The 27,500-nt window shown below is 38.6% G+C and overlaps 1 protein-coding gene across 1 annotated transcript in view; it reads left to right on the forward strand.

Annotated features, from left to right (window-relative positions):
- Window positions 1-27,500, forward strand: part of LOC106869024 (uncharacterized) — a 40,761-nt gene that overhangs the window by 3,420 nt on the left and 9,841 nt on the right. The window contains exons 2-5 of the mRNA XM_089362486.1: window positions 14,399-14,590; window positions 16,643-16,822; window positions 22,033-22,110; window positions 23,641-23,790. Coding sequence (XP_089218612.1) covers window positions 14,399-14,590; window positions 16,643-16,822; window positions 22,033-22,110; window positions 23,641-23,790 — 600 coding nt within the window. The remainder of the gene's footprint in view (window positions 1-14,398; window positions 14,591-16,642; window positions 16,823-22,032; window positions 22,111-23,640; window positions 23,791-27,500) is intronic.

Below are 27,500 nucleotides of genomic sequence, written 5' to 3' on the forward strand. Positions count from 1 at the left end.
GTTGAGCAAGTGACTTTACTTCTATGCTAACCTCAAGTCTCGCACATTCACAAGCCCCACTTTCAGCGCAAGCATGTTAGTCGAAGAAAGAAAAAAAGGGAACCACTCAGCTTGATTTCCAGGACTTCTCTTCGAGCGAATGCTTTTTAAACAGCTCAGCTAAGTGTCCATTAAAAGTTCACTGGGAATCCTCCCATATTGTTTTGTAGAAGTCCGAAGACGTTTTTATTAAAAGTCTGTCCTTCGGGGTTTCGTGGATGAAATCCTCACACTCCACCTCTGTCTAGATTTTATCTTTCTTTTTAATTAGGTAATCCATCAAGTCACCATTGCTTTTATTCATAAGAGTAAAGTTGATAGACACATTTTGTGCACCTTGTAAATTGGTTTCCCTTAACAGTTTCACTTTTGACTTTTGTAGATTTTGTGTTTTCTTGTTGTTGATGATGGTGTTGCTGTTGTTGATATAGATGTTGCTGTCGATGTTGGGGATGATCTTACTGCTGCTGCTGTTGTTGTTGATGATGTTGATGGTGATGTTGCTGTTATTTTGTTGGAGTCGTTATGAAGTAGGCTGTAGATGTGGTTTTGAGTTTGTAGTTGCCTTTGTTGATTTCTCAGAGTGAGACTCTGTACTCACTTCCTTTTTCTCTTGGCCTTTGGAGACTGTTTGCCATCTTTGGCCTGATCTTTCTTCTCTAAGTCATTCCCCAAGGAATCGGTAGTAGATGGCAAAATTTGAGCGAACGTGGAAGTCGACTCGTTATTGCTGATTTGCGGAGCAGGAAGTTTCAGAAGAGTTTGCTGTTCAGTGGGAGCAAGGGCAAAATATTTTGCTGCCGAAGTTTTGGTATAGGAGTCCTCACCTGCTGATGGAGTTGTCGTAGATGCGGCTGTCAACAAGGGTAGTTTCGGTTTCTTTATGGGTTTTACTTCCTCTCTGCCCTCAACCATAACAATTATGGGACCCATACTTTCCCTGTAAACTATGGTAGTTTTCTGCTGTCTTTCGGATTTCAAAGCTAGAATATTACCATACTCATCCAGTATCATCCCGAAATACTGGATGTCAAACTCCATAGGTTCATTTGGAAAAAGTAACCTTATTTACTCGTCTACCTAGAAAAGATGGGATGAAAATATGCTAATCTGAGGAGCAAATTTGCAAGGCCATCTTTATTGCTGCCTCTTGGCTATGGCATACAACAACGAAAGATCGAAATCTCTCGCTTTCCTGACGTGCCAGATCGAAGCCCAGGCATCTTTCAAGCATTTTTCTACCTGTGTTGGAATCAGATTTTCGATCCACCTGGTTTTCTTATTAAGAAAACGCTAGACTACAGTTCTTTTTGTGATACGATCTTTATCGCCTGGTGGTAGAAAGAGATTAGGTTTTACAAGGTATTTTCAGAAATTTTTACCAAAATCACTGTTGAAGAAGTGCTTCAGTAATTTTGACAACAGATGCGTTGGCTTTCTTGTTGTTGTTGCCATTGTTGTTGTTATTGTTGTTGTTTTCCTGCTGCTGCTTCTGCTGTTGTTGTTATTGTTGTTCGTACTGGAGGGCGTAGCTTCGTGTGTCTCCCGAAGCTCTGTAAGTTGTTGCCGTTTTTACCCGGAAATCTTTTGAAATCTGTTTTAAATTTTATATATTGTTGTAGCCAAGCCGACTAGGTTCTTGCGGAGCTAGTCGGTTAGGCGAGATTTCCCCCATTTAGGGGTGAATTCTTCGTTTGAAAAACTTCCATTTTCACATTTCACACGTATCATATCTGAAAAATGTCGGAAAAAAAATAACAAGCTGTTCTCTTCTCTCTGCATCACTCCCCGACAAAAAGAATGACGGGTCAAGTCTTTTTTCACCCCGCCCAGTTAATGCCATAAAAGGCAAAATGCCAGTGAAAAGAGCAGCCAGCTGTTCTCTTCTCTCTGCATCACTCCCCGACAAAAAGAATGACAGGTCAAGTCACATTCCACCTCGCCCAGCTGACGCCATAGTGGACAGTGTTCCTGATTCAGGTCTGTTTAACAGACTCTCTGCTGCTGACTTCCCAGCCCTCACCTCCACCATTGCTTCTACACCGGAGAGGGAGGAGGAAAAAAGAACAAAAAAAACAAAGTAAACAACACGAGCAACAGTACCAAGACCACAACCAGTAGCCATTGTAACGGTTTCGCCTCCGCAGCTAAGCAGAGCTCAGAAGAAATCCAAGTGACAATGGCAGAAATAAAGAATGCCAAGGAATTGTTAAGAAGGGATGGCAATAATGTCTTCCTTAACACTCCACAAGCATTAATACAAGCAACGAAAAGAAAAACAATAGTATACAAGGTATTCAATACAAAATACCAAAAGATGGAGAATGCTGCTCCACAGAGATTGGAGTTAGCTCTAAAGCCGATATGGGGCCAAAAAAGCTTCGTAACCAAAGGGAAGCGTTTTGGAACAGTGGAAGTGCGCTTCCCAACGGAAGAGGATGCCATCCGGCACTCTACAACACCGTTAAAGGCGGAAGAATTATTACTCGTGCCGACATACCTTGGTCGACGTGTGACAGAAATAAAAATAAATCATGTGCCACCAGAACTGAACATCTCCTGGCTAGTGGCAGCTATGCTCTTCGACATTGAAGAGACTGCCACTATCCTAAAGGTGAACAGAGTAAAAGAAAAAAAGCTGGTTGGGCATGGAAATGCATCTCCTTGTTCAGATTGAACAAGATAGCATAAATACCATACCCGACGCCATAAACCTGCTGGATGGCAGTAGAATACACATTGCAGTAGAGGGACGCAGACCAAAGTGCTACCTCTGCAGCAGTGAAAAACACCTAAAAAGAGACTGCCCCATCTACAAGCAAAGAATGGAGGCAGACAAAAACAGAAAATTGCAGCAAAACCAACGACAACCAAAAGCCTCCACACCACCAACACCATCACCACCAACACCATCACCACCAACACCATCACCAACACCAACACCAAGAACCTCCACACCAAAAAAGATAACAGAACCAGCAACAACAGAAATTGTAAAAGAATCTTCACCAGATCCGACAAACATTCCCTTTCCAGATCAGATCAGCTCGGATTGTGCGAACACTGATAGTGAAAAAGGGAAGTGGCAAACTGTACCACCAACAAAAAAACGAAAAAGAAAGACAAAAGAAACAATTGACAAAGAGGGGAGGCGCGAAAAAGGTGAGCTTCCCAACATCATCGGCAACAACAACACGCACTCACAACAAATAGCAACATCTTCTCCACCGCAAACACCAGCACTCACACACACCACAAACGTAACAGCCATCAACACAAAAAATGAACACCTATTAGACTTTTTAAAAAACAATACAAATGCAAACACCACAAATTTCATTATACCCCTACACAACGCACCACCAGCACACATACTCACACTAAAAATAACCCAAGAAAACTATAATAAAATAAAAGAAAAGTTTCCGAATGATGTTGGGTCGCTAGGGAGAAGCTTCTCCCAGAGCCTTTATCAAAATTTAGTGGAGACACCCACACGAAAACATAGGGGAGCCACCCCACCAGAAAACAGTAAGTAGAGCCTTTTCTCCTCTAATACTTTCCTTTTTAAAAAAAAAACCAAAAAACATGGTAATTCTCAGAATCGGAAGCATAAACGTGAGAGGCCTCGGGTCGCCTTGGAAACAAGGTCACCTGTTGAACGACCTGAGGTCTTACAGTGTAGATGTAGCAGCCATTAGCGAAACCAGGCTCTCCAACCCGAAGGAACTCGCAGCCCTTTTTGGCGGGTACGAGATTTTCCTATCTCCGTGTCGGCCGGGAGCGGGCGGTGGAGGTACTGCGGTGCTATTTCGGAAAGGCCTAGACTTGAAAATAAGGGCAGTCTTCCTGGATCCGGAAGGTAAGTTGGTGGTCCTGGACGTCGATAGTAGTGATGGCGCTGCTTTCAGACTGCTGGCTGCCTACGCTCCGACAGGAGCAGGGCAGTCGGATTATTTCAAACGTCTGGAGGTTTTCCTAGGTACTTCTCGCACTTTAGTGCTAGTTGGTGACTGGAACGCTGTCCTAGATGAACGTATCGATAGGGTGGGTGCGGGAGCATCTAATAGGAAAGGGGGATGCAAGAGCCTCGCCAACCTGCTCAAACGCTTTCAGCTGTCCGACAGGTATCGACTAGACAACCCGAATGTGCCAATGTGGACTTGGACTAATCGCATCGGGTCGTCTAGATCGTACTTAGATTTTTCTGTAGGCCAGCGGATAAGGATAGCATAGGGTGTCCACAATTCAACATAGTCGGCTACACGGACCACAAATTCGTGATCTGTACGGTCGACTTAGATAGGCTCCATAGACAAGGCCCCGGTTACTGGAAGCTAAACACGTCGACAACGGCGTGCAAAGCCTACAGAGACCGGATTAGTTTATTAGTTAAGAAAGAGGGCTTTAACCGGGGCAATCATCAACAACAACTGGTGGTTCGCCCTGAAGCGGGCAATTAGAGCAAAATCAATTAGGTTTAGTAAGGCTCTAGCTGTAGAACGTAAGAAAACAGAGCGGGATTTAGTTAACAAACTAGACGAGGCTCTTGGGACAGGCATCGCAACCGACGTGTTAGCAGCGAAGTTGGCCCTCGACCAACACTTTGATGCCAAGCATGAAGGCTGCGTTGTCAGAGCTAAAGCACTTTCGGTAAGCGGGGAGGGGACTAAGGCCGCTCGATGGGCCCGCGTGGTTGAGGCGAAGCGTGGCAACAGAGCGACCATTCGGTCTTTGGTGGACCATAACGACTGCGAGATTTCGGGACCGAAGCAGATGTGTTCGGCCTTTCAGCAGCACTTTGCTCAATTGTTCGGGACAAACGGTAGGACGGACGACGGAACAGATTTCGGTGTGTACCTAGACGGCCTGCCGCAACTCTCGACCAGCGAGGCCGAGTGCTGCGAAGGACCGATATCTGCCTGGGAAGTACGGGAAGCGATGAAAGGCTGCACGCGAGGTAGATCGCCGGGTTTGGATGGTCTGCCTTACGAGCTTTATACGTCAATGCCAGACTTGTTTGCGGGCGTCTTGGCAAACGTCTACTGCAACTGGCAACAAAACGGGAGAATTCCTGCTTTTGTTTGTCGGGGAGTGGTGGCTTTGCTAAGAAAGGACCCAAACAATGGGGACATTATAGGGAACTTTAGGCCCATCACTCTGCTCAACACAGAGTTGAAGATCTTGGCCAAGGTGCTAGTCAAGAGATTGGCGCCTGTCGTGGGCAAACTGATCGGCAAGGCGCAGACATGCGCTGTGCCGACTAGGTCTATCCACGACAACCTCCATCTCATGCGCTACATCATAGAGAGAATGGGTAACGAAGCTGGCGCGGGTGGGGCTTTGATCAATTTAGATCAGTCTAAAGCCTTCGATAGGGTCGACCATCGATACCTGGCAGCTGTTCTCAAGGCAGCTGGTTTCGGTCCGGTCTTCCGCGGGTGGATAGCTGCTTTATACAGCGGCATCTGCTCGGTCATACGGGTGAACGGCCATCTATCGGAACCGTTCAACATCTCGCGTTCGGTTCGCCAAGGGTGTCCTCTCTCCTCCCTTCTGTATGTATTGACTCTCGAGCCATTACTACGGAAGTTGGAGGCTTTGAGGGGCGTCCCGCGTGATCTGGGATGTGGAAGGAGCGTGTCTGCCTATGCCGACGACGTTACCGTGATGGTGTCGAGCCACAGGCATATTGACCTGATTGGCGAGACACTAAACGAGTATGAAGCGGTGACAGGTGCGAAAATTAACGCGGAAAAGTCAATGGGCTTGCAACTAGGCACCTGGAGGGGCAAGTCCATGCCGTCCAACAGCGTCGTAGGGCACTGGACAGACGGACCCGTTAAACTGCTCGGGGTCTGGTTCGGTCCGGACCTCCAGTTGGAGAAAAAACTGGGAAGAAGTGACGAACAGGGTGGCCAACCTCACCCAGAAATGGGCTGAGAGGAAGCTCTCCTTGAAAGGTCGAGCGGAGGTAGCGAATGCGTACATCGCATCCGTCATCTATTACCGTTTGACCGTCGTCCCTTGTCCCGACCGCTGGTTAACCAAGATAGTACGCTTGCTCTTCAACTTTTTGTGGAAGGGTCAGGTACCACTGGTCAGGCGCTCCATCTGCTGTCAACAGCCGCTGAACGGAGGCCTTGGCATGCCGTGGTTGCTGATGCGCAAACATGCGCTCAGGCTACGACATCTCAGGCGCTTCCTGGACGGTGAACAGGTGTGGTCGCCTTTCGTCAGACGCGATTTTCCGCAGCTCGTTTCTTTAACAGAGCTGCAATCCTGGATCAAACGTAGACCGAGAAAGGGCGCTTGGCACCTCGAGTGCCGCCAAGCTCTCACCGCCCTCAGTCAGGCGGGCAGTGCGATCGGTAGTAGATCCACTCTAGCTTTCTATAGAGGGTTAGTGGGAGAAAAGTGCGACGACGTTCTCGGGGAAACTAGGCGTCGAGGATAATCAGCTAAGCAGTCTGTTCAGGAGAACTTTCGGGCCGGGGCCCATGGATAATTTCCAAAGGTCCCTCGCCTGGCAGTGCTACCGAGGTGCGCTACCTGTTCGAGATAAACTCTACCGACATGGAAGTGCCGTCAACCGGGCCTGCCCGAGGTGCGCTCAGGACGACGAAACCGTTCTGCACGCACTCGTCCAGTGCCCGAGCATTGCTGACCTGTGGGTCTATATCGAACAGCTACTGTCACGTGTAGGACGGATCCGGCTATCAGCTGGATCCATCGTGAGAATTGACCCGCCGACCTCCTTTAACCAGGAGGGCAAGGCAATTTTCCTATGCCTAGTGGCTGTAGCGAAAGAGGTGATATGGTGGACCCGTTTGAAAGGGTTAAAGACAGACACTTTCCTCTTTGGCCAAGGCCTCATCAACTTTTTCAAGTTCCACTTGAGAAGGAAGATGAGAGTAGAGAGGGAAGTGCTGTCTCATAGCAAATTCGTTGAAAGATGGGTGACTGTTGGAAAAATGGCCAGTATAAACGGACCAATTCTGAGAATACACCTGTAGAAACAAAAAAAAAAGGTAATGTAAAAGGAGAAAGGGCTCTATACCCCTTTCTTATTTTTTCTGACCAGGCTCCCGTGGTTTTATGGGTTTTTCCACGTGTAACCTTTCCTTTTTCGAAGCGCCTCCCCTTTTGGGAGTTCTATTTATTTATTTATTTATTTATCTATTTATTTGTTATATCTTTCTCCGTTTTCTTCCTCTGTTTAGACGAACTTTCCTACCTTTTCGGACAAAATCTTTTGTAGCCTTCGTCCTGTCTTTGTCCTTACATGTTTTTAATTGATATTAGCCCTTGTGGCCAATAAAAAGAAATAATAATTATTATTATTATAACGTGCTTTCACTTCACTACCGAGCGCAGCTCTGTGCGCCTTGGGTATGTGCTGTGGTTTGCTGTGGTGCTCTTATGTTTATTGTATTGAAAGTGTTTTGCGTAGAATGTGTGCAGTACCCAGTAGTGCAATTTTCTGTATGTTATATATATTTGTAAGTCCTGGTATTTTTGTTATGTATTTGTCTGAATATTTTTTTATTATACCTAAGGCACCTACTATGATAGGAATTGTTTCTGTTTTTAGATTCCACATTCGAGTTATCTCTATTTCCAGGTCTTTGTATTTTGAAAGTTTTTCCATTTCTTTTAGAGAAACGTTGTCATCTGCTGGTATTGATACATCAATTAGAAAGCATTATTATTATTATTATTATTATTATTATTATTATTATTATTATTATTATTATTATTATTATTATTATTATTATTATTATTCAAGGCGGCAAGCTAGCAGAATCGTTACCGCGCCGGACGAAATGCTTAGGGACATTTCGTCCGCCTTCCGAGGTCAACTTTGCCTTTCATCCTTTCGTGGTCGATGAATTAGGTACTTTTCTCCTCCCCTAAAATGGCTGCATTTGTGGCAAAATTTGAAACCATTATTATTATTAATAATAATATATGTTTGGTTTTTGCTTCGTACATGTTGACTCCAAGTCTCACCCAGAGATATGAAAAGACAACATGTTTGAAGTGAAATTTGGTGTTATGATTAGGGTGCCATAATTTTGGTTTTGCACAAAGCATTGTTCTAGAGAATGTCTTTGAAAACATAAGAAAATTAGAAAGTTGTTTTAAAAGTAATTTGATTATAAGATACTAATGTGATGCTAAGGTGACGGTAAAAGATGTTTGCTATTATGTACATTTAAAAGTACTTTTGACAATGTTTACAGATTAAAATGTTTTGGAGATTACATAGACAATATATTTCGTAGGATATGAGCAGTTCCCATGAGTAATATTTTGAATTTCTTCCATTTTGGGATTTCCTAATATCTGAGGTAGGCAGCAGCAATCAGCCCAATTTGCTATCATTCCAAAGGCACCTATGACAGCAGGTATTGTTTTAGTCTTGAGTTTCCACATTTTGCCAGTTTCTATTTCAAGATCATTATACTTAACTCAGATTTTGGTAGGTCTTGACAGATACATTTATGTCGATTGGGGCATGATTTTTGTCTGAAATTCTTCAATATAATGTCTGGTCTGTTTGCATCTACCTTTCTGTCAGTTTGAACAGTTTAAGTTCTAATGGAGAGAGATGTGATCATTTTCAAGAACTGGAGGTAGTTTGTGTTCCCACCAGTTTTTATCATGGGGCATGTCCAAATCTTTGCAAATTACCCACTAAGTATACTGTGCTGCTCTATCATGCCTGTTGAGATACTCTGTAGGCTCAAGAAGGCTGCACATGGAGATATTATGATCGATGGTTTCATTTTGTTGTTTACGTACACGATATGTTGGGCTGCTGCCGTTCTTTAAGATGATGGTCTGGTAGCTTCTTTAGGTAGGCATTGATCTTGGGTTGATATGATAAAATATTTCTTCTTTGATTTTAAGTCAGAAGACGCTAACCATTGATGGGTAAGTGCTTTGTCAGTATCGGCATTATTAGCTCTCTTTGGGTATTTGCCCTTAAGACGTTTTTATTGCTATTTACCAGTAAGAATATCTAAGGCAGCAATTTTAGCAAGGATTTTCATACGCTTAGCTTTTTCCTTGCTTGTTTCCAGTAGAAAGGATTCATATTATTATTATGAGTTATGCGAGAGTACAACGCTCCCTGACAAGAATTGGCTGGACCACTACATATAAAGTGTAGCGGTTTGAGTAAGTGGGGTACTTCGTGTCGGAGGGTAGTTCGTGTTTGTTCCACAATTCGTATGTTGATTGTTCAAAGTTGGAGTTTAAAGTTTACTGTTCGAGTTAGCGTATTGGATTGTTGGTTCTTAAAAGATTATTGTTACGTTCCGTGTGGTTACCGCCGTTTGTTTCGATTATATTGTTATTGCACTGTTGCAGTGTATTCGTTTATCCATAAGGATATAACATTATTATTATGCAAATATATATATACTTTTCCAGTGACGAAAAGTCACTGATCTCGAAAAAGTGGAAACAAGCAATAATAAATCTCTGAACGAGATATTTGCAAACCAAATGTGGTTAACCCTTAAGGGTTGATGCTACTGTAGTTTGTAGCCCAAGGAAGACATCACCACCATCTGGCTATTGACAGTGTGCATTGGGAACCACTTCACATCGCCAGCCGGTGGTTGTCACACGCTGATGACGGGTCAATACCCAGAAACTCGGGTCCATGTGTATCATGTCAGGCTGGAGATGAGAAGGATGACTTCCTTTTGCAAATACTGATAGGGTACAGAAGGTGTGTCAATAACCAGATGGTTAAACGTGGCTTAAGGGTTAGCCACATTTAGGTGGCAAGTATATTTCACGATGTCGTGCAGCTACTGTTTAGACCTCGCTCAGAGATTTATTATTGATTATTATTATTATCATTATTATTATTATTATTGTTGTTGTTGATGTTATTATTATTATTATTATTATTAGGGGCTAAAATCAATGCCGACAAGTCGATAGGTTTGTGACTGGGCACCTGGAGAGGCAGATCGATGCTGTCGGACGGCGTCGTCGGACACTGGACTGACGGACCAGTGAAACTATTCGGGATCTTCTGGTTTGGTCCCGACCTCCAGGTGGATAAGAATTGGGAAGAAGTGACGAACAGGGTGACCTCCCTTACCCAGAAATGGGCAGAGAGGAAGTTGTCCCTGAAAGATGCTTACATCGCCTCTGTCATTATTTATCGTCTGACCGTTGTGCTTTGCGCCAGTTACTGCTTGATTAGATTGGAGCGTATCCTGTTTTTTTTCCTTGTGAAATGGACGCGTTCCAATGTTCAGGCTTCAGTCTACTGCCAACTTCATTTGCCTGGAGACTTAGGAATGCCATGGATTTTAATGCACAGGCACGCCCTCAGGTTATGCTACCTGCATCGATTTCTAGAAGGTGAACGTGTGTAGGCTCCGTTTGTAAGACATGCCTTTCCGCAGCTTGTCTCCTTGACAGAGTTGCAGTCTTGAGTAAATGATAGGCCGAGACTGGGCGCCTGGTACTTAGAATGTCGTCAGGAGCTCACTGTCCTCTACAAGTTGGGCAACAGGATCGGTGGATGTTCCACTTAAGCTATTTACAGAGGATTAGTAGCGTGGAAGTGCGACGGCGTCCTCGGGGAGAACCCAGGTGTCAACGAAGACGAACTGGCAAGTCTATTCTGGAGGACTTTCCGGTCGGGGGCTGTTATGGATAACTTCCAGTTGTCTTTGGCCTGGCAGTGCTACCGGGGAGCGCTACCGGTTCGAGATAACTTCTACAGACACTGATGTGCTGTCAGATGGGCTTGTCCGGCTTGGCTGACTTGTGGAGTTATGCGGAACATCTGCTGTCGCATGTAGTAGAGATCCGTATGTCGTCCGAGTTCATAATGATCATTGTCCCGCTGCCCTCCTTTAATCGGTCTGGCAACGCTGTATTTCTTTGTTTGGTGGCTGTGGCGAAAAAGGTTGTCTGGTGGACGAGGCTGAAAGGAATGAGGAGAGAAGCATTCCTCTTTGGTAAAGCCCTCGACTTTCTCAAGTATCACTTGAAAAGGAAAGTGAGGGTAGAGAGGGAAGTGATGTCCTCGAGTGAATTTATTAAAAGGTGGGTGAAAGTTGCGGAAATGGCAAGAGTGGATGGTACCACTCTTAGCGTAGACCTCTGAGTCGGAAGAAAGAAGTTGGAGTGGGTTCTCATCCTTGGTACTCAGGGTGATCTTGGATTGTGTGGTTCCTTGCTTATCCCTAAAGATCTTCCTGAATCAGGGGGATCCCATCATGATCACTTGTTTTTCCCTCTTTTTCTAGTGTCATATACTATGTGTACTTCCCTTCTTCTAATGTATACCGTGTATACTTTTTATTTGATCATTCCATTATATGTAAACCCCTACACTTTATGTCTGTCTTTGTGTAGTGTTCACTCATCCTTCGTCCTGGTGGCAAATAAAATTTATTATTATTATTATTTTATGTTTGACTTTTGCATTGCATTTGTACAAGTTGGATCCAAGTCTCACCCAGAGACCTCAAGAGACAACAAGTTAGACGTTCATGTAGGTGTTATGCCTAGGGTACCATATATTTGGATTTGTACATAGTGTTGTTCTAGAGAATGTTTAAGAAACCATAAGAAAATTATGTGTTTGTTTTAAAATTTGAGATCACGTAGACAGTATTTTACGTAGGATATGGGCAGTTCCCATGAGCACTATCTTTTGAACTTCAGCCATTTTGGGGTTTCCTGGTATTATTATTATTATTATTATTATTATTATTATTATTATTATTATTATTATTATTATTATTAGGATTATTGAGTGAGAGAGCAGTGCATGCCATCAAAGTGATACTGGGGCAAAATATACGAAGTCCAGTGTACCCATCATCACTACCCATCTGATAAGGGTACACCAGGCACATGTATCACAACCATATGTACGCAACATAGTGATTTTATATCAAAATAAACTGTGAATGACCTTGCAGGGGAGGGGGGCGGTTACAATCTTCTTCAGGTCGAGTAGCCCATCCCTAAATAAGGGTTGTTTAAGGATGTTGAATGAAATATCCTTGTTTCCAAAGGTGAATTATCCAAACCACAGAGAATTTTCTCAACACAAGGCTATGATGCTTCCCCACTACTTCTGCTCCTGATCAGAGATGCACATGTTGTCAGCCACTAAAGGACATGCTCAACTGGTTAAGGCCAAGCAACTGACAAGCAAATCTTTGATATTGAGCAGAAAATTTACTGTAGTCCATCTTTTATACCAAGACAAAACAATATACATGATAACACTTCCAATCAGTTAAGATCAGAAACCATGAGAGCCACTGCTTGGTACTGCATCAAGGCATTTATTATTATTATTATTATTGTTGTTATTTTTGCTTTTGATCTGCATCTTTGTTACAGTCACTTGTCGAGACACATCCAGCATCCTGGGGCAAGTGAAAGACATAATAATAATAATAATAATAATAATAATAATAATAATAATAATAATAATAATAATAGTAATAATAATAATAATGATGATGATGATATTAATAATAATAATAATAATAATAATAATAATAATAATAATAATAATAATAATAATAAACACTTTCAATCCTACGCAAAACACTTTCAATACAGTAACCAGAAGAGCATCACAGCAAACCACAGCACATACCCAAGGCACACAGAGCTGCGCTCGGTAGTGAAGTGAAAGCACTTTATAAAAATAAAACTACTGAACAATAATAATAATGATAATAATAATAATAATAATTATTATTATTATTATTATTATTATTATTATTATTATTATTATTATTATTATTATTATTATTATTATTATTATTATTATTATTATTTGCTCAGATTCCACCAAGGTCGACTTCGTAACTGATCCTTTTGGTGGGGGGGGGGTGTCAATAAAAATAAGTACCAATTTAGGACTGGGATCGATGTAATTGACTAGCCACTCCCGCCATATCTTAGGTCTTGTGCTTATATTAGAAAAAGTCTATTATTGCTGCAAAAGGATGTGGTAAGCTCAGAAAATATAAGAATTGAAGTCGAAAAAATGTGGCATCTCAAGATGGCAGGAGCACTTTAAATGATCAAAAAAGGAAGCGAAAATTATTTGAGGATCATCCCTGACTTACTATTCATGCAAGAGTTGCATAAGATTGTCTCAACTGGTACGTCACACATACTTGAGAAGAGTAATGTCGCTGTGAAGTTTCTTTCATTTTCCTTCTCTTTTTCTTTTTTTGTTTTTTTTTTTGTTTTCTTTCGTTCTTTTTTTCTCTCTGTCTTTTTCCCCTTCTTTTTCAGTTACATGACTTTGTAAATGAACATTCTGGTGTATTTATTTTAATGGCCTACCAATGCATACAGTTAGTTTCTTTGTCCTAGGTGTTGGGAGAACACTCAGCAAGAAATGGAAACAAAATTGAAGGAAGATAATGATAATGACAATAATAATAATTATCCTTTCTTCTTCTTCTTCTTCTTCTTCTTCTTCTTCTTCTTCTTCTTCTTCTTCTTCTTCTTCTTCTTCTTCTTCTTCTTCTTCTTCTTCTTCTTCTTCTACTACTACTACTACTACTACTACTACCACTAATAATAATAATAATGATGATGATGATGATGATGATGACAACAACAACAACAAAAATAATAGCAATCCTTTGCCTTGATGCAATCAATATCAGTCAGTGGCTCTCATGTTTTCTGATCGTAATTGATTGGAAATGTCATCATGAACATGCTTTTTCTTGGTATAAAAGATGGACTACAGCAAACATTCTGATCAATACTACAGATTTGCTTGTCAGTTGTTTGACTTTAACCAGTAAAGTGTATCCATTAGTAGTTGAGGAGCATCGTAGTTATGTGTTGAGAGGAATTTTTTGAGGTTTGAATAATTCACCTCTGGAAACGTGTGTTTCGTTCATCATCCTTAAACAACCCTTATTTGGAGACCTTTTGAGCAAAATGGGCTACTCGACTTGAAGAAAATTGTCACTGTGCCACACCTGCAAGGTCATGTGCTATTTATCTTGATATAAGATCACCATGTCATGAGCATATGGTTGTAATGCATGTGCCTGGTGTACCCTTATCAGACGGGTAGTCATGATGGGTATACTGGGCTTCGTGTATTCGTACCCGAGTATCATTTTGATGGCATTCGCTGTTCTCTCACTCAGTAATAATAATGATCTTTTATTTACCACGAGGGTTCAAGACGGTACATTAGAAGAAAAAATTACGGGAGTGATGGGGTATTACGAAGAATCGAGTTTGAGAAAATAGTCAAAACAAAAATATCTGTAGCGGATGAAAAACGTTTAAATTTTGTTATTCTTTCTTTTTGCAGCATATTGTAAAGACTGTATGAAGGAAGGGTCGACATCCTCAGTGCAACCTCATCCATATCGCTGCGACCGTTATATAACGTGTGCAATAGTATCTTTAGATGTTTTCAAGGCCCACGAAATGCCTTGTCCAGCAGGTCTTTTCTTTGACAGCACGATCAAAACTTGTACTTGGACACCCGATTGCGTCAGAAGTAAGTATCGCAGTTATTTCTATTTAATATATGTCCTGATTAAAAAGTTATAGAAGTAAATTTCCATTTTTATATGATAAAGGGTAGGATAACCGCACAGCAAGCTTCACAAAATACTGATATCGCTATGATTTTATACACTAAACACACATACGAGCGATTGAGTGAATACTGCAGTGCTACAACGCTCCTATATGTTCATGTTAAGCAGGATATAAAGATTGTCATACGTACATACACACATACATACATTCTACTTAAATGCACACATAGATATATATGCATGCATATATGCACACAAATATACATACATAGATACATACATACATACATACATACATACATACATACATACATACATGCATACACACACATACATATACTTCTGCCCTTAGACAATAAGGATTCAGTTGTTCAATGAACTGAATTATCTTAACGCATTAGTTGCGGGGAACTATGTAAAACGTTAGAGAAAGAAACTTAGCTGTTTCTAGCAATACATAACAATGCATACATCTAAACAATTTTTTTCAGTTGCCCTTAAAGCAGTATTGTGGATCCCCTATTTAATACTTTGTTGCTTGGACCCCTAAAAATCTTTTATGGACCCCAGTTGAGAACCACTGCTCTAAGTGAGTCGCCAAATGAACGTGAAACAATGTTTGTCAGACGAGGTTGTATCTTTGAATTATAGGAATAATCGACTGATTTCTATACAGTTTCTGCCTACTCAATTTCGTACATCATGGGTCGCACCGACGTTATAGATGCGTATCTGCTGAAGATATAATGTCGTGTTACTAAAACCGAGACTGTGCGCTCTATTGCATTTACAATAGAAACGCGAGTATACACACACACACACACACACACACACACACACACACACACACACACACACACACACACACACACATACACACACACACACACATATAAATATATATATATAATATATATATATATATAGTTTTTTAGGGAAAAGAACCAAGGTTCATGAACTCATCAATGAAAATCCACTGTCACATATAGAAAAATTAATAATTAAAAGCACAATAAATAAGTATAATATAATACAACGTAAATATCATAAGATAAAGATAATATTATCTTTATCTTTCTCTCACTCTTACTTACTGTTTCTGTTGTGCCTGTAATTCAAAGGGTCAGCCTTGTCACACTGTGTCACGCTGAATATCCCCGAGAACTACGTTAAGGGTACACATGTCTGTGGAGTGCTCAGCCACTTGCACGTTAATTTCACGAGCAGGCTGTTCCGTTGATCGGATAAACAGAAACCCTCGACGTCGTAAGCGACGGAGTGCCAACAAATGTATGTATGTATGTATGTTTGTATGTATGTATGTATGTCATTATTCAATTTATTCCAAGATTTCTTGCCAATAGAGAAAGAACCGGTTTCTAACTTAGATCCAAGGATCCTTCACTGGAATTTCAACATCAACAATAGGGTATGTATGTATGCATGCATGCATGCATGTATGTATGTATGAATGTATGTATGTATGTATGTATGTATGAATGTATGTATGTATGTATGTATGAATGTATGTATGTATGTATGTATGTATGTATGTATGTATGTATGTATGTATGTATGAATGTATGTATGTATGTATGTATGTATGTATGTATGTATGAATGTATGTATGTATGTATGTATGTATGTATGTATGTATGTATGTATGTGCAGATTTGTCTGTTTTATGTATGTATTCTCATGCACATCTTGACAAGCTCATATATATTTAAATGATAAACTTCTGGGAAGTTTTACAGATTTTTACAGTTCCAGTGATGGACTGGATCTGTAGTCTTTGAATTAGCTTTCTCCTTTCTGGTTTTGAGAAGCCTAATTTCTCAAGCTTTATATTTAGGTAGTGTGTTACATATCCCAGGGCCCCAATAATTACAGGTATAAACCTGAACTTTTAATCTGGATAGAGTAACTACAGATTTCTCTATAGTTCATCATAGGTGTTCACTTTTGTATGTATGTATATATGTTTATCTTTTTCTCTTTGATTACAGGCTGTAGGACAAATGATAAATTTGAGAATTCGTGGGACTGTAATACATATTATGAATGCGAGAATGGCATATTGAGCACAGGAACACCGTTGAAAAGTTGTGGCAAACAAAAAATGTTCAATGAAACCCTACAATACTGCACTCCAGATAATACGTGTGGTAAAGACGCCAAATCCGATAGTAAGTCACGCGACAGTAACTCGCTATTTTTTGCTTTTTCTTTGAGAAATCATGTCCTGTATCCATGAAATATTAAGAATCTGGGGTTCTCAACGACTTTTTGCCTATGGACCCTTTTGATACTTATTTTACTCTCCTGAACCTTCAAAGCCATTCGATGTACATAAAAAATTCTTATTGCTTTTTTATTATTAAATATCATAAGGAATTGTATAACAAAAATTAAACTATTTTGTGAATTGTAGAAGCTTAACCAATTTATTGCAGATAAATTTTAACTACAAAATCTTATACAGATCCTGGTTGAGAATCACTTATATAGATATATACAATGCGTAATTCATAAACTTCAACATTGCCAAGTGTAGGTATAAAGCTATCGAATCTGTATCCTCAATCGGATTACTTAGCTCGACAAACGGCATCACAATAACTATTGTCCATCTTACGAAATTAATTTGGCTGATGACTATTGGGTAGGTACTGTTGATCGCAAGTGGCCAATCAGCTGACTCTCCTCATATACATTCAAATGACCTTACATACGAGGAGAATAAAATATATTAAACATTTTGAAAAAATATTTATTTTGTTGATTAAAATATAGCAAAGTTAAAAGATCGTTGAAGCATCAACAGAAACTTCGCTTACATGAAAATTAGTGAAGGTCGAAATATGTGGGCCAAAAAGCATCTTTTTGAGGAATCAGAAGGAGGCCAACATCAGGAACTGATTCCAGATGCGAAAGAAAGTAAAGAATTTTGGGGAAGGGTTTCGAAACATAAAAAAGCGCGGAGAGGCTAACAAAGGTGGAAAGACAACTTGCAACTGTACCAAGACAAAAGGATGTCAGAGTTAATCTATATACGGCGAGACAAAAGTTTTTAAAAATAGCAAATTGGAAAGGGCCAGGCTCAGATGGAGTTCAATGTTATTGACTAAAGAACTTTACACAGTTGCATGAAAGAATTGCTGCGCAACTGGATAAGTGCCTGCAAAAAGGTGATGTCCTTGCCAGGATGACAAGTGGAAGAAAGCTGCTATGCCTCAAGTATCCCTTGAAAGGGAACCTGGCATCACATTTTTGACCTATAACCTGTTTACCACTAATGTCGAAACTTACGACCGGTGTTATGGGGGAAGAGTTATACAACCATATGGAAAGTTACAATCTACTTCCAGAAGAACAGAGAAGATATAGGAAATAAAGTAGGGCAACAAAAGATCACCTATTAGTTGATAAAATGTTAATTAAAAATTGTAGACGCAGATTGATGGGAATGAATGTAGCATGGCTAGATTACAAAAAAGTGTATGACATAGTAACACACAGTTGGATAAATAAAACAATGAGTATGTTTGGAATAGCAAAAAGCATGGAGAAAATGCTTAATGAAATGAAATAACATTAGAATACTGAATTGATTGGAGGAAAACAAAAGCTCGGAAAAGTGAACATCAGACGTGGAATGAATATTTCAAGGTGATAGCTTATCTCCATTACTATTTGTATTGGCTATAACACCGCTCACTATGGTACTATGCAAAGCTAAAATTACTTATGATTTGGGAAAAGGAAAAGGTTAGATAGATCATTTTCTTTTCATGAATGATATAAAGGTGCATGCGAAAAATGAGAAACAGCCTGAAAGTCTTATACATACTATCTGCATTTTCTCAAATAACGTTGGTATGGAATTTGAGATAGAAAAGTGCGCTATATTGAAAATGAAATGAGGAAGATTTGAGAGAGGCCAGGGAATTGAAAAGTCAAATGGGTAAACAATGAGAGCGGTTAAGTTGTATAAGTACTTGGGAATGGGAATACTGGAAGCAGACGCATCTGAAAGCTGATATCAACTGGCGGAAATTGAGGCTTAACAGCAGTAGAAGAGTGTGTACAGATGGAAAGAAAAGTCTAGGCAGAGTATTTACAGAGCAGCACAGAAAACTACTGAAGGCAGTTAAGAAAGAACAGGCGTTGAAGCGCATAATAGGAGAAAAGGACAAGAACGAAATTGAAAGAGAGCACATCAGACAGATCGAAGAGAAACCTCGTCATGGCTAATTTTGGAGAGCCACTGAAGATACATGTGGGACAAAATCCTGGGCTTGGTTAAAAAGGGGGCAATTAAAAACAAAACAAAAAAGTGAGATCCTAATTGTAGCAGCCCAAGATCAAGTGATAAAAACAAACAACTTGAGAAAAATATATATGGAGAGAATGTGTCAGAAAAATGTAGAGCCTATGGAACATGGAAAGAGACAGTGGCATACATTGTGACAGAATTCCCCCAAGTTAGTACAGGAAGAATATAAGAAGTAGAGGCACGACCAGGTTGTAAAAGTTATACATTAGAAACTGTAAGATCGAAGAGAAACCTCATTATGGCTAATTTTGGAGTGCCACTGAAGATGTATGTGGGACAAAATCCTGGGCTTGGTTAAAAAAGGGGCAATTAAAAAAACAAAAAAGTGAGATCCTATGGTACTATGATTGAGTCGAAAGAGTACTGGAGTTGGAAAAATGTAAGATTTTGCGGGACTTTCCTATCAAACAGATAAGAAATGATAAAATAATAGACCAGACATAACGATTGTAGATATGGAAAAGCGAAGTTGCTTACTTATCGACCCGTCATGCCTGTTTGATTCCAGAATCGTAAAGAAAGAGGAAGAAAAATATGCAATCCCTTAAAGTGTGAAACAGGAAGAATTTGGAGCATGCAAACAGTAAAGGTCGCGCATATAATAATTGGTGCACAGGGGACAGTAAGCTAAGATATAGACAATTGGCATAAAGAGATTGAAATAGAATGCCTGGTAGAGCTCCTACAGAAAGTTTGTCTCATAGGGACAGCAAGGACTATTAGGAGGGTTCTAAGCACTTGAAAGACTGCTGAAAACTTGTGGATACCTAAGATTACAGGTAGTAACCCGCAATCAACACAAATCCTACTAGGAATAAGATCGGATTTGAGCCAAACCAAAACAATAATGATTTCAAATTTTGACATAAGGGCAGCAATTTCGGAGAAGAATAAGTCGCTTTCATCAATCCAGTGCTTTACTGGTAATCATTTTAACGACTCGATAACGGTGTGAACGGGACTGGAACTAATGGTGAAGGTGCCGCACCCGGCAGGTGCCCCACAAAAATTAGCATTGCTTGAAACTGCAAGTATTCTTCGCAGGGTTCTTGAAGCATTACCCGTAAACAAGTGTCACCCTTGTCTGCTGGCTGTGGACAGCTGACACTTTCCATCATGTGTTGCAAAATAAACTGTGATTTTTCATATAATAATAATAATGATAATGATAATAATAATAAGCGTGCCTGTTAATTGACATGACACTGCCTACTGATGGAAACATCTCAGCAAAGGAATTTCAAAAACTGTCAAAATATAAGGACCTTGAGATTGAGATATCTAAGACGGGGCAATTAAAAATCCAAAACCATCCCTATTGTTGTAGGGGTCATGGAAATGATCGAGAAAAGTAGTGACAATTTTTTTTGACCAGCTCCCTGGGAAATCAGCAATCTATGAGAATAAAAAAATTGTGTTGACATCACCCGCCCACATTCCCAGGAAGTTTCATTCCAACTAATAAATACGTGGTTGAGGCCCGGTCGGAAGATGGAATAAAAAGCAAATCAATCGGAATAATAATAATAATAATAATAATAATAATAATAATAATAATAATAATAATTATTATTATTATTATTATTATTACTAATTTTGATCCGAAGCCAGCAATTTCAGGAGCAGAGGCTTAGACGATTACATTGACCGCAGTACTTGATTGCTACTTTATTTTATCAATCCCGACAGGATGAGAAGTAAATTTGGCTTTGGCAGGGTTTGAACTCAGAACGTAAAAACCTGGAAAAAATGTCGCTATGCATGTTGTACGATGCACTAACGATCTTGCCACCTCACTACCTTACTAATAACACTAACCACAAGAAGTTGAACGTTGTGGTAATCTTGCGCAACCTGAGTTCGCAACTCTGTTTCAATTACATTTGAATGTTGTTGCATATGTCATGTATTGCTAACATGATTACTATTTCTCTATATTTCCCTTTGCATAAAGTAATACAATTTAGCAGAAATAGAATCAAAGTACTGATATGGTTTCTTTTAGCCATATATTTATTCGTGCACAACGATGCGACTTTAGTTCCCTCTTAATGTTATTCACTTCACTTATACCAACAATGTTCAATGAAAATGCAGAAAAAAATTACAATTTTCCACTTACTTAGTCGAAAATTTTGGGTCTTTGCCGAGTAAGAAATAAATCGCACTCATTTTATTGCTTGATTAGGATTAAAGTTAATTGTTTAAGTGTAGAAGAATAGTTGACAGATACTATGAAACTGAGATGACTTTTATATTAAAACAGAATGAAAGAGATCACGGTACATATACATATACATATATATGTATGCAAATATATATATATATATATATATATATATATATATATATATATATATATGTATGTATGTCTGTATGTGTGTGTGTGTGTGTGTGTGTGTGTGTGTGTGTGTGTGTATGCATGTATGTATGTGTGTGTGTGTGTATGCATGTATGTATGTATGTATGTATGTATGTATGTATATCTATATCTATCTATCTATCTATCTATCTATCTATCTATATATATATATATATATATATATATATATATATATATATATATATATATATATATATATATATATATATATATATATATATATATATATATATATATATGTAAGACTAGCGAGACAAATAAATGTTTGTCATAAAAGTTTATCTCGGTGTCCAATATACTCATCGATTTTGCAGTATTACAGCGGTTCTCTTTCAAATCTCTACTACTTACAATGATGAAGATTGGGTTCTTGACAGCTTTGGCAATTAACACACTTGTGTCGGTAACGAGTACTGATTACAGACTTTTCAGTCTTGTATTATTTCCAGTCAAATTAGAAATTTGTTACAATCATATGTTAATTATATTATCTGCTCAATACCAAGAGTTGGCAATATCTATTCATATTAATGACTTATTTAAATAGATGTCATGCAGGAATTTGTTTTTATAATCATTGTACCTTAGTGACTAACATCCTATTAATGTTACATAAAATCTCTTTTACAAAAATTGAGTTCTGAAAAGTTCTTTTCTTTCTTTTTCGTGTTTTGTAGATTGTACAAAAACCCAGAAAGATTGTCAAGTGGGATATGAGTTTAGAAAGGAAGAGTGCCAATGTGTAAAACGCACAAGTAGGTAAAACTATAACTCACCCTCACCCCACTCCAGATGGAAGCACGCATATACACTTACATATACAAGCTGCATTCTAAAATGTTTTAGAATATTTCCTAGAAATAACTTCACAGAAGTACAAAACTCCAATCTTCTTCAAAGTAGGATCCACTGACTTCATTATGTATTTAACATATTCTCTTATCAAAATAATATACAATACAACCCCCCCCCCCAAAGACTCCACTGGGGTAAATACAAATGACACTTCTATTTGCTTGCTTACTTGCTTATGACAATTCATCAAAGGTGAGGACAGAGTCGATCCAAGACATTCATCCTCCTCCACGTGCAGCACATTGTTACTCATGGTAGCGGACGTGGCTGACAAGATAAGCAGATCTTGTGGCATTGAAAGCACTGAAAATGATCCTGTGCAACAGCTGCAAGGGCTTGATGATAACCTATCCTCCTCTCTTCATGCGGTTTCCTGCATTTGGTTTCAAAGTGCTCTAATCCAACATAACACACAGGCCTTCATACTTCCGATTTTAAATCAGGAGCTCCAACCGACTGGGACGGACATTGCATAAAATGAGAAAACGAAGTTTTGGTGGTCTATGAAGCCTACTTCTAGTCTCGATCTCACTGAAAAGGACCCTTTTAGGCATCTGACTCATATGGTCAAATCGGTGGAGAAGGTGACAAAGGATTCAAGCCTCAACGCTATAAATCCTAGCTCTCAGGAGGATTTCAGTATGAAGCATTTTGTCCTTGCTTCTAGAAGAAATTTAATAAACAAATAAAAAAAAAAATCAAGTCATACATAGACACTGGACACTAACACATACGATTAGTTAATTAGTAGAGAAAACTTTAACGAAGTGGCAACTGTAATTAAATTCTAGAAAAAAACTGTGTATTACTAGAGATTTTGATGCAATCCAGGTCCTAATACAACTCATGTTGTCAAGTTATTAAATATAAGACATCTTTTATGATGTAAGGCTTTAAAATAGAGTAATTTACTATGTTCAGGCATAACAGGATGAACTGTCTGATGAAGTATTGAACTAAAATTTAACCAAAGACAACAAAAAGAAATTTGGTTTTAGACATTTTTCTTATATGCTATTTATGATGCATTATTAAATATAACTGCATTTGATTTTGTTTTTCATATATCACACAATCCACACAGCATATGGCATATTCAACTTAATACTTAGATAATTTAAAGAAAGAATTTCAGAAAAGCTATTTTGTTTAGTTATATTATATTTTAAGAAATGTAAACTGCTTTAGCTTTTGTATTCTCTTGAGGCTACAGATTGTACTTACTTATACATTATAATCGAGTGAAGGAAACCAACAATAGCGACACCGAATTTTGTGGCGAATGGGTTTTATTTGGAATTGAAGTCGATGATGCTGGAGGTATGCAATACGTTGCAAACAAAAAATGAAGTTCGTTAGACAGTTCATTGTAAATTTTCCCTTTTCTTAATTATTCTACATAAATGTTTGAACATCTCATTTCATTGCAGTTTGTACCGATCAATATAACGTGATGTCACCAAATTCTGAAGTATACCTGCAGTTGATGAATGGTAAATGGATCGAATCCAAGTGCATTCCTGGTTACAGTTTCAACTTAACCACATGTACTTGCTCTGATAAGATCCCTATCATATACAGTAATGTATTCTATTTTAGTATATCTTTCTAAAAGGGTCATGGATAGAAGAATCAGTACTGGAGTATATACAATCTTATAATTTTTTTCTATAGTTTAAGAATACAAGAAATCATCAATAGGATCTCTTTTTATAAAGACGTTCAGAGTATGAATGATCAAATTATCAACTGAATAGGTTTTAGGGTTAATAATCATCATACTTCAAACAAATTAAATGACTTATCGCCAGACGAAAGAAATCAGTATTATCGAGTTGTATTGTAATATATCTTTCATGCTTTGAAAAAATGCAAGAACAATCTCATTCTTCTTTGTAAATCTGTGGCTTTGTACGTAAGTAAGAAATTAATTGTTGTATGGGGAATCTGTACACCCCTGTTAATGGGTAAGTATACTATACTAGTTAGTATAAATGAGCATGCACAGACCCATCTGAGAAGACTGTCATATGCGCAATCATAGTGTACAGGTCGTAGGAATTATTGAATAGAGATATCGTGGAGTGCTAGTTGAAGATACACAGTTGGAGAGTAATAAGAGAACATCAAGAACGTTTGATATCATAACAGTTCAGATATAACAATGACCACGAGAAGTCGTACGTCATATCCTTATTCCATAGTATTGGCATAGCTTCCAGTATTTTTAAGTCCAAACTCTGTCGTGTCTGTAAATATATTCCTTCTTATCCAGGACTGGGCAGCCAGAAACAATATGATTAATTGAGCCAGAAACATTATTATTATTATTATTATTATTATTATTATTATTATTATTATTATTATTATTATTATTATTATTATTATTATCATCATCATCATCATCATCATTATTATAATCATCATCATCATTGAGTGAGAGAGCAGTGCATGCCATCAAAGTGACACTCGGGTAAAATATACGAAGCCCAGGATACCCATCATGACTACCCGCTCAAAAGGTACCCAAATAAGGGTTGTCTAAGGATGATGAACAAGATACCCTGTTTCCAAAGGTGAATTATCCAAACTTCAACACATGGCTATGATGCTCCCCCACTACTTCTGCTCGTGATCAGAGATGCACATATTGTCAGCCACCAAGGGACATGCTCAACTGGTTAAGGTCAAACAAATGACAAGCAAATCTGTGGTATTGAGCAGAATATTTACTGTAGCCCATCTTTTATACCAAGACAAAACAGTGTACATGATAACACTTCCAATCAATTAAGATCAGAAGCCATGAGAACCACTGCCTGGTACTGCATCAGGGCATTTATTATTATTATTAAGGCGGCCAGCTAGCATAATTGTTAGCACTCCGGACAAAATGCTGCTAAGCATTTCACCCATCTTTACGTTCTGAAATCAAATTCCGCTGAGGTTGATTTTGCCTTTTATCCTTTTGGGGGGTCAATGAAATAATTACCAGTTGAGGACTGGGGGTTGATGCAATCGACTAGTCCCCTCACACCAAATTTCAGGCTTTGTGCCTATAGTAGAAATAATTATCATTATTATTCTTATTATTATTGAGTGAGAGAGCAGAGTACGGCATCAAAGTGACACTGGGGTACAAATATACAAAACCCAGTATACCCATAATGACTACCCGTCTAATAAGGGGAGACCAGGCACATACATCACAACCATATGTGCGCGACATGGTGATCTCATATCAAGATAAACTGTGCATGATCTTACAGGTGGGGGCCCAGTTAAAATCTTCTTCAGGTCGAGTAGCCCATCTCACTCAAAAGGTCCCTGAATAAGGTTTTTTTTAAGGATGATGAACGAAACACCCACGTTTCCAGTGGTGAATTATTCAAACTTCAAAGAATTGATGCTCCCCCACCACTTCTGCTCGTATTCAGAGATTCACATATCATCAACCTCTAAGGAGCATGCTCAACTGGTTAAAGTTAAGGAAGTGACAATAAAATCTATGGTATTGAGCAGAATATTTGCTGTAGCCCATCTTTTATACCATGACAAAACATGTACATAACACTTCAAACCAGTGTAGATCAAACGCCAAGAGAGCCACTGGTTGGCATTGCATCAGGGCAAAAGATTATTATTATTATTATTATTATTATTATTCAGTAGTTTTATTTTTATAACGTGCTTTCACTTCACTACCGAGCGCAGCTCTGTGCGCCTTGGGTATGTGCTGTGGTTTGCTGTGGTGCTCTTATGTTTACTGTATTGAAAGTGTTTTGCGTAGAATGTGTGCAGTACCCAGTAGTGCAATTTTCTGTATGTTATATATATTTGTAAGTCCTGGTGTTTTTGTTATGTATTTGTCTGAATATTTATTATTATTATTATTATTATTATTATTATTATTATTATTATTATTATTATTATTATTATTATTATTATTATTATTATTATTATTATTATTATTATTATTATTATTATTATTGAGCAAGGCGGTGGGCTGGCAGAATCGTTAGCACACCGAGCAAAGTGCTTAGCAGCATTTCACCAGTCTTTATGTTCTGAGTTCAAACTCCACCGAGGTTGACTTTGCCTTTCATCCTTTCGAGGTCAATAAATTAAGTATCAGCAAAACACTGGAGTTGATGTAAGCGCCTAGTCCCTTCTCCTAAAATTTCAGGCCTTGTGCCTGTAACAGAAAGGATTATTATTATTGTTGTTGTGAGTTCAAATTCCTCCGAGGTCGACTTTACCTTTTATCCTTTGAGGCGATGGATTAAATACGAGTTGAACACTGGGGTCAATGTGATCGACACATCCCCTCCCCAAAAATGGCTGCCCTTCTGGCAAAATTTGATACCATTATTATTATTATTATTTAAGACGTCGCACAGTATCCAACATCGTGATGTTGTTGATTGAAGATGTTATGTCTACCGGGGGTTTGTACTGTCTGTCAAATCACAGCAAGGACCTCAGACAGTGCTTTATGCAATATGTTTGCAGTTCGAAGTAATGCCCATTTCTGCAATACACCTAGATTGCAGGGTATTTCTAAAGTTTCCAGATGTTTCTTCAGGTTAGGTGGTATTGAACCCAATGCTCCGATCACAATAGGGACAACCTTCATGTTTGACTCTGGTAGCTGCTGCATCTTAACGATCTCAATTCTCGGGTCTCCATATTTATCAATTATTATTATTATTATTATTATTATTATTATTATTATTATTATTATTATTATTATTGTCATTATTATTATTTCAAGTGTATACAAAATTTTCGCCTTATTTCTCAAACCATCCAAAAAATGACGGGTTTGAGAATCATGTTGATGCCTGCAAAATCAAATCAAATTTTAAAAACTTGAAAATGATCTTTGCTCTTCTTACAGAAGTCATGTTGAAAATACTTCTGCTGTGACTCCTGAAATTATTAAATACAAATCTTTCTTAAATTTTTATGTATCGTTGAGAAAAAAGTTTTAGAGTATGAAATATTGATTTAAGCTCCTACTGTGACATGACACTAGATGAGTTGTTATCTAACTTTCGAGAGGCGGACGAACTGAGATAGTATAGAATACAGTACTTTTTTTTTCTTATGACAATAAAATGCTTGCTACGAAGTGAAAGTTGATAATTCATTTCTCTACTCAGTTACTTCATTCCTGTTTTAAAAGATACGTTAATAATCGCCAAATTGTTCACTCGGTTGTTTTACTCCGATTATAAATATAATTAATTCAAACTCGTATATTTGTTGTTGTTTTTTCCTAATTTAG

Source organism: Octopus bimaculoides, chromosome 14 (genome assembly GCF_046866305.1).
Source record: "Octopus bimaculoides isolate indiv1 chromosome 14, ASM4686630v1, whole genome shotgun sequence".
NCBI classification, from domain to species: Eukaryota; Metazoa; Mollusca; class Cephalopoda; order Octopoda; family Octopodidae; genus Octopus; species Octopus bimaculoides.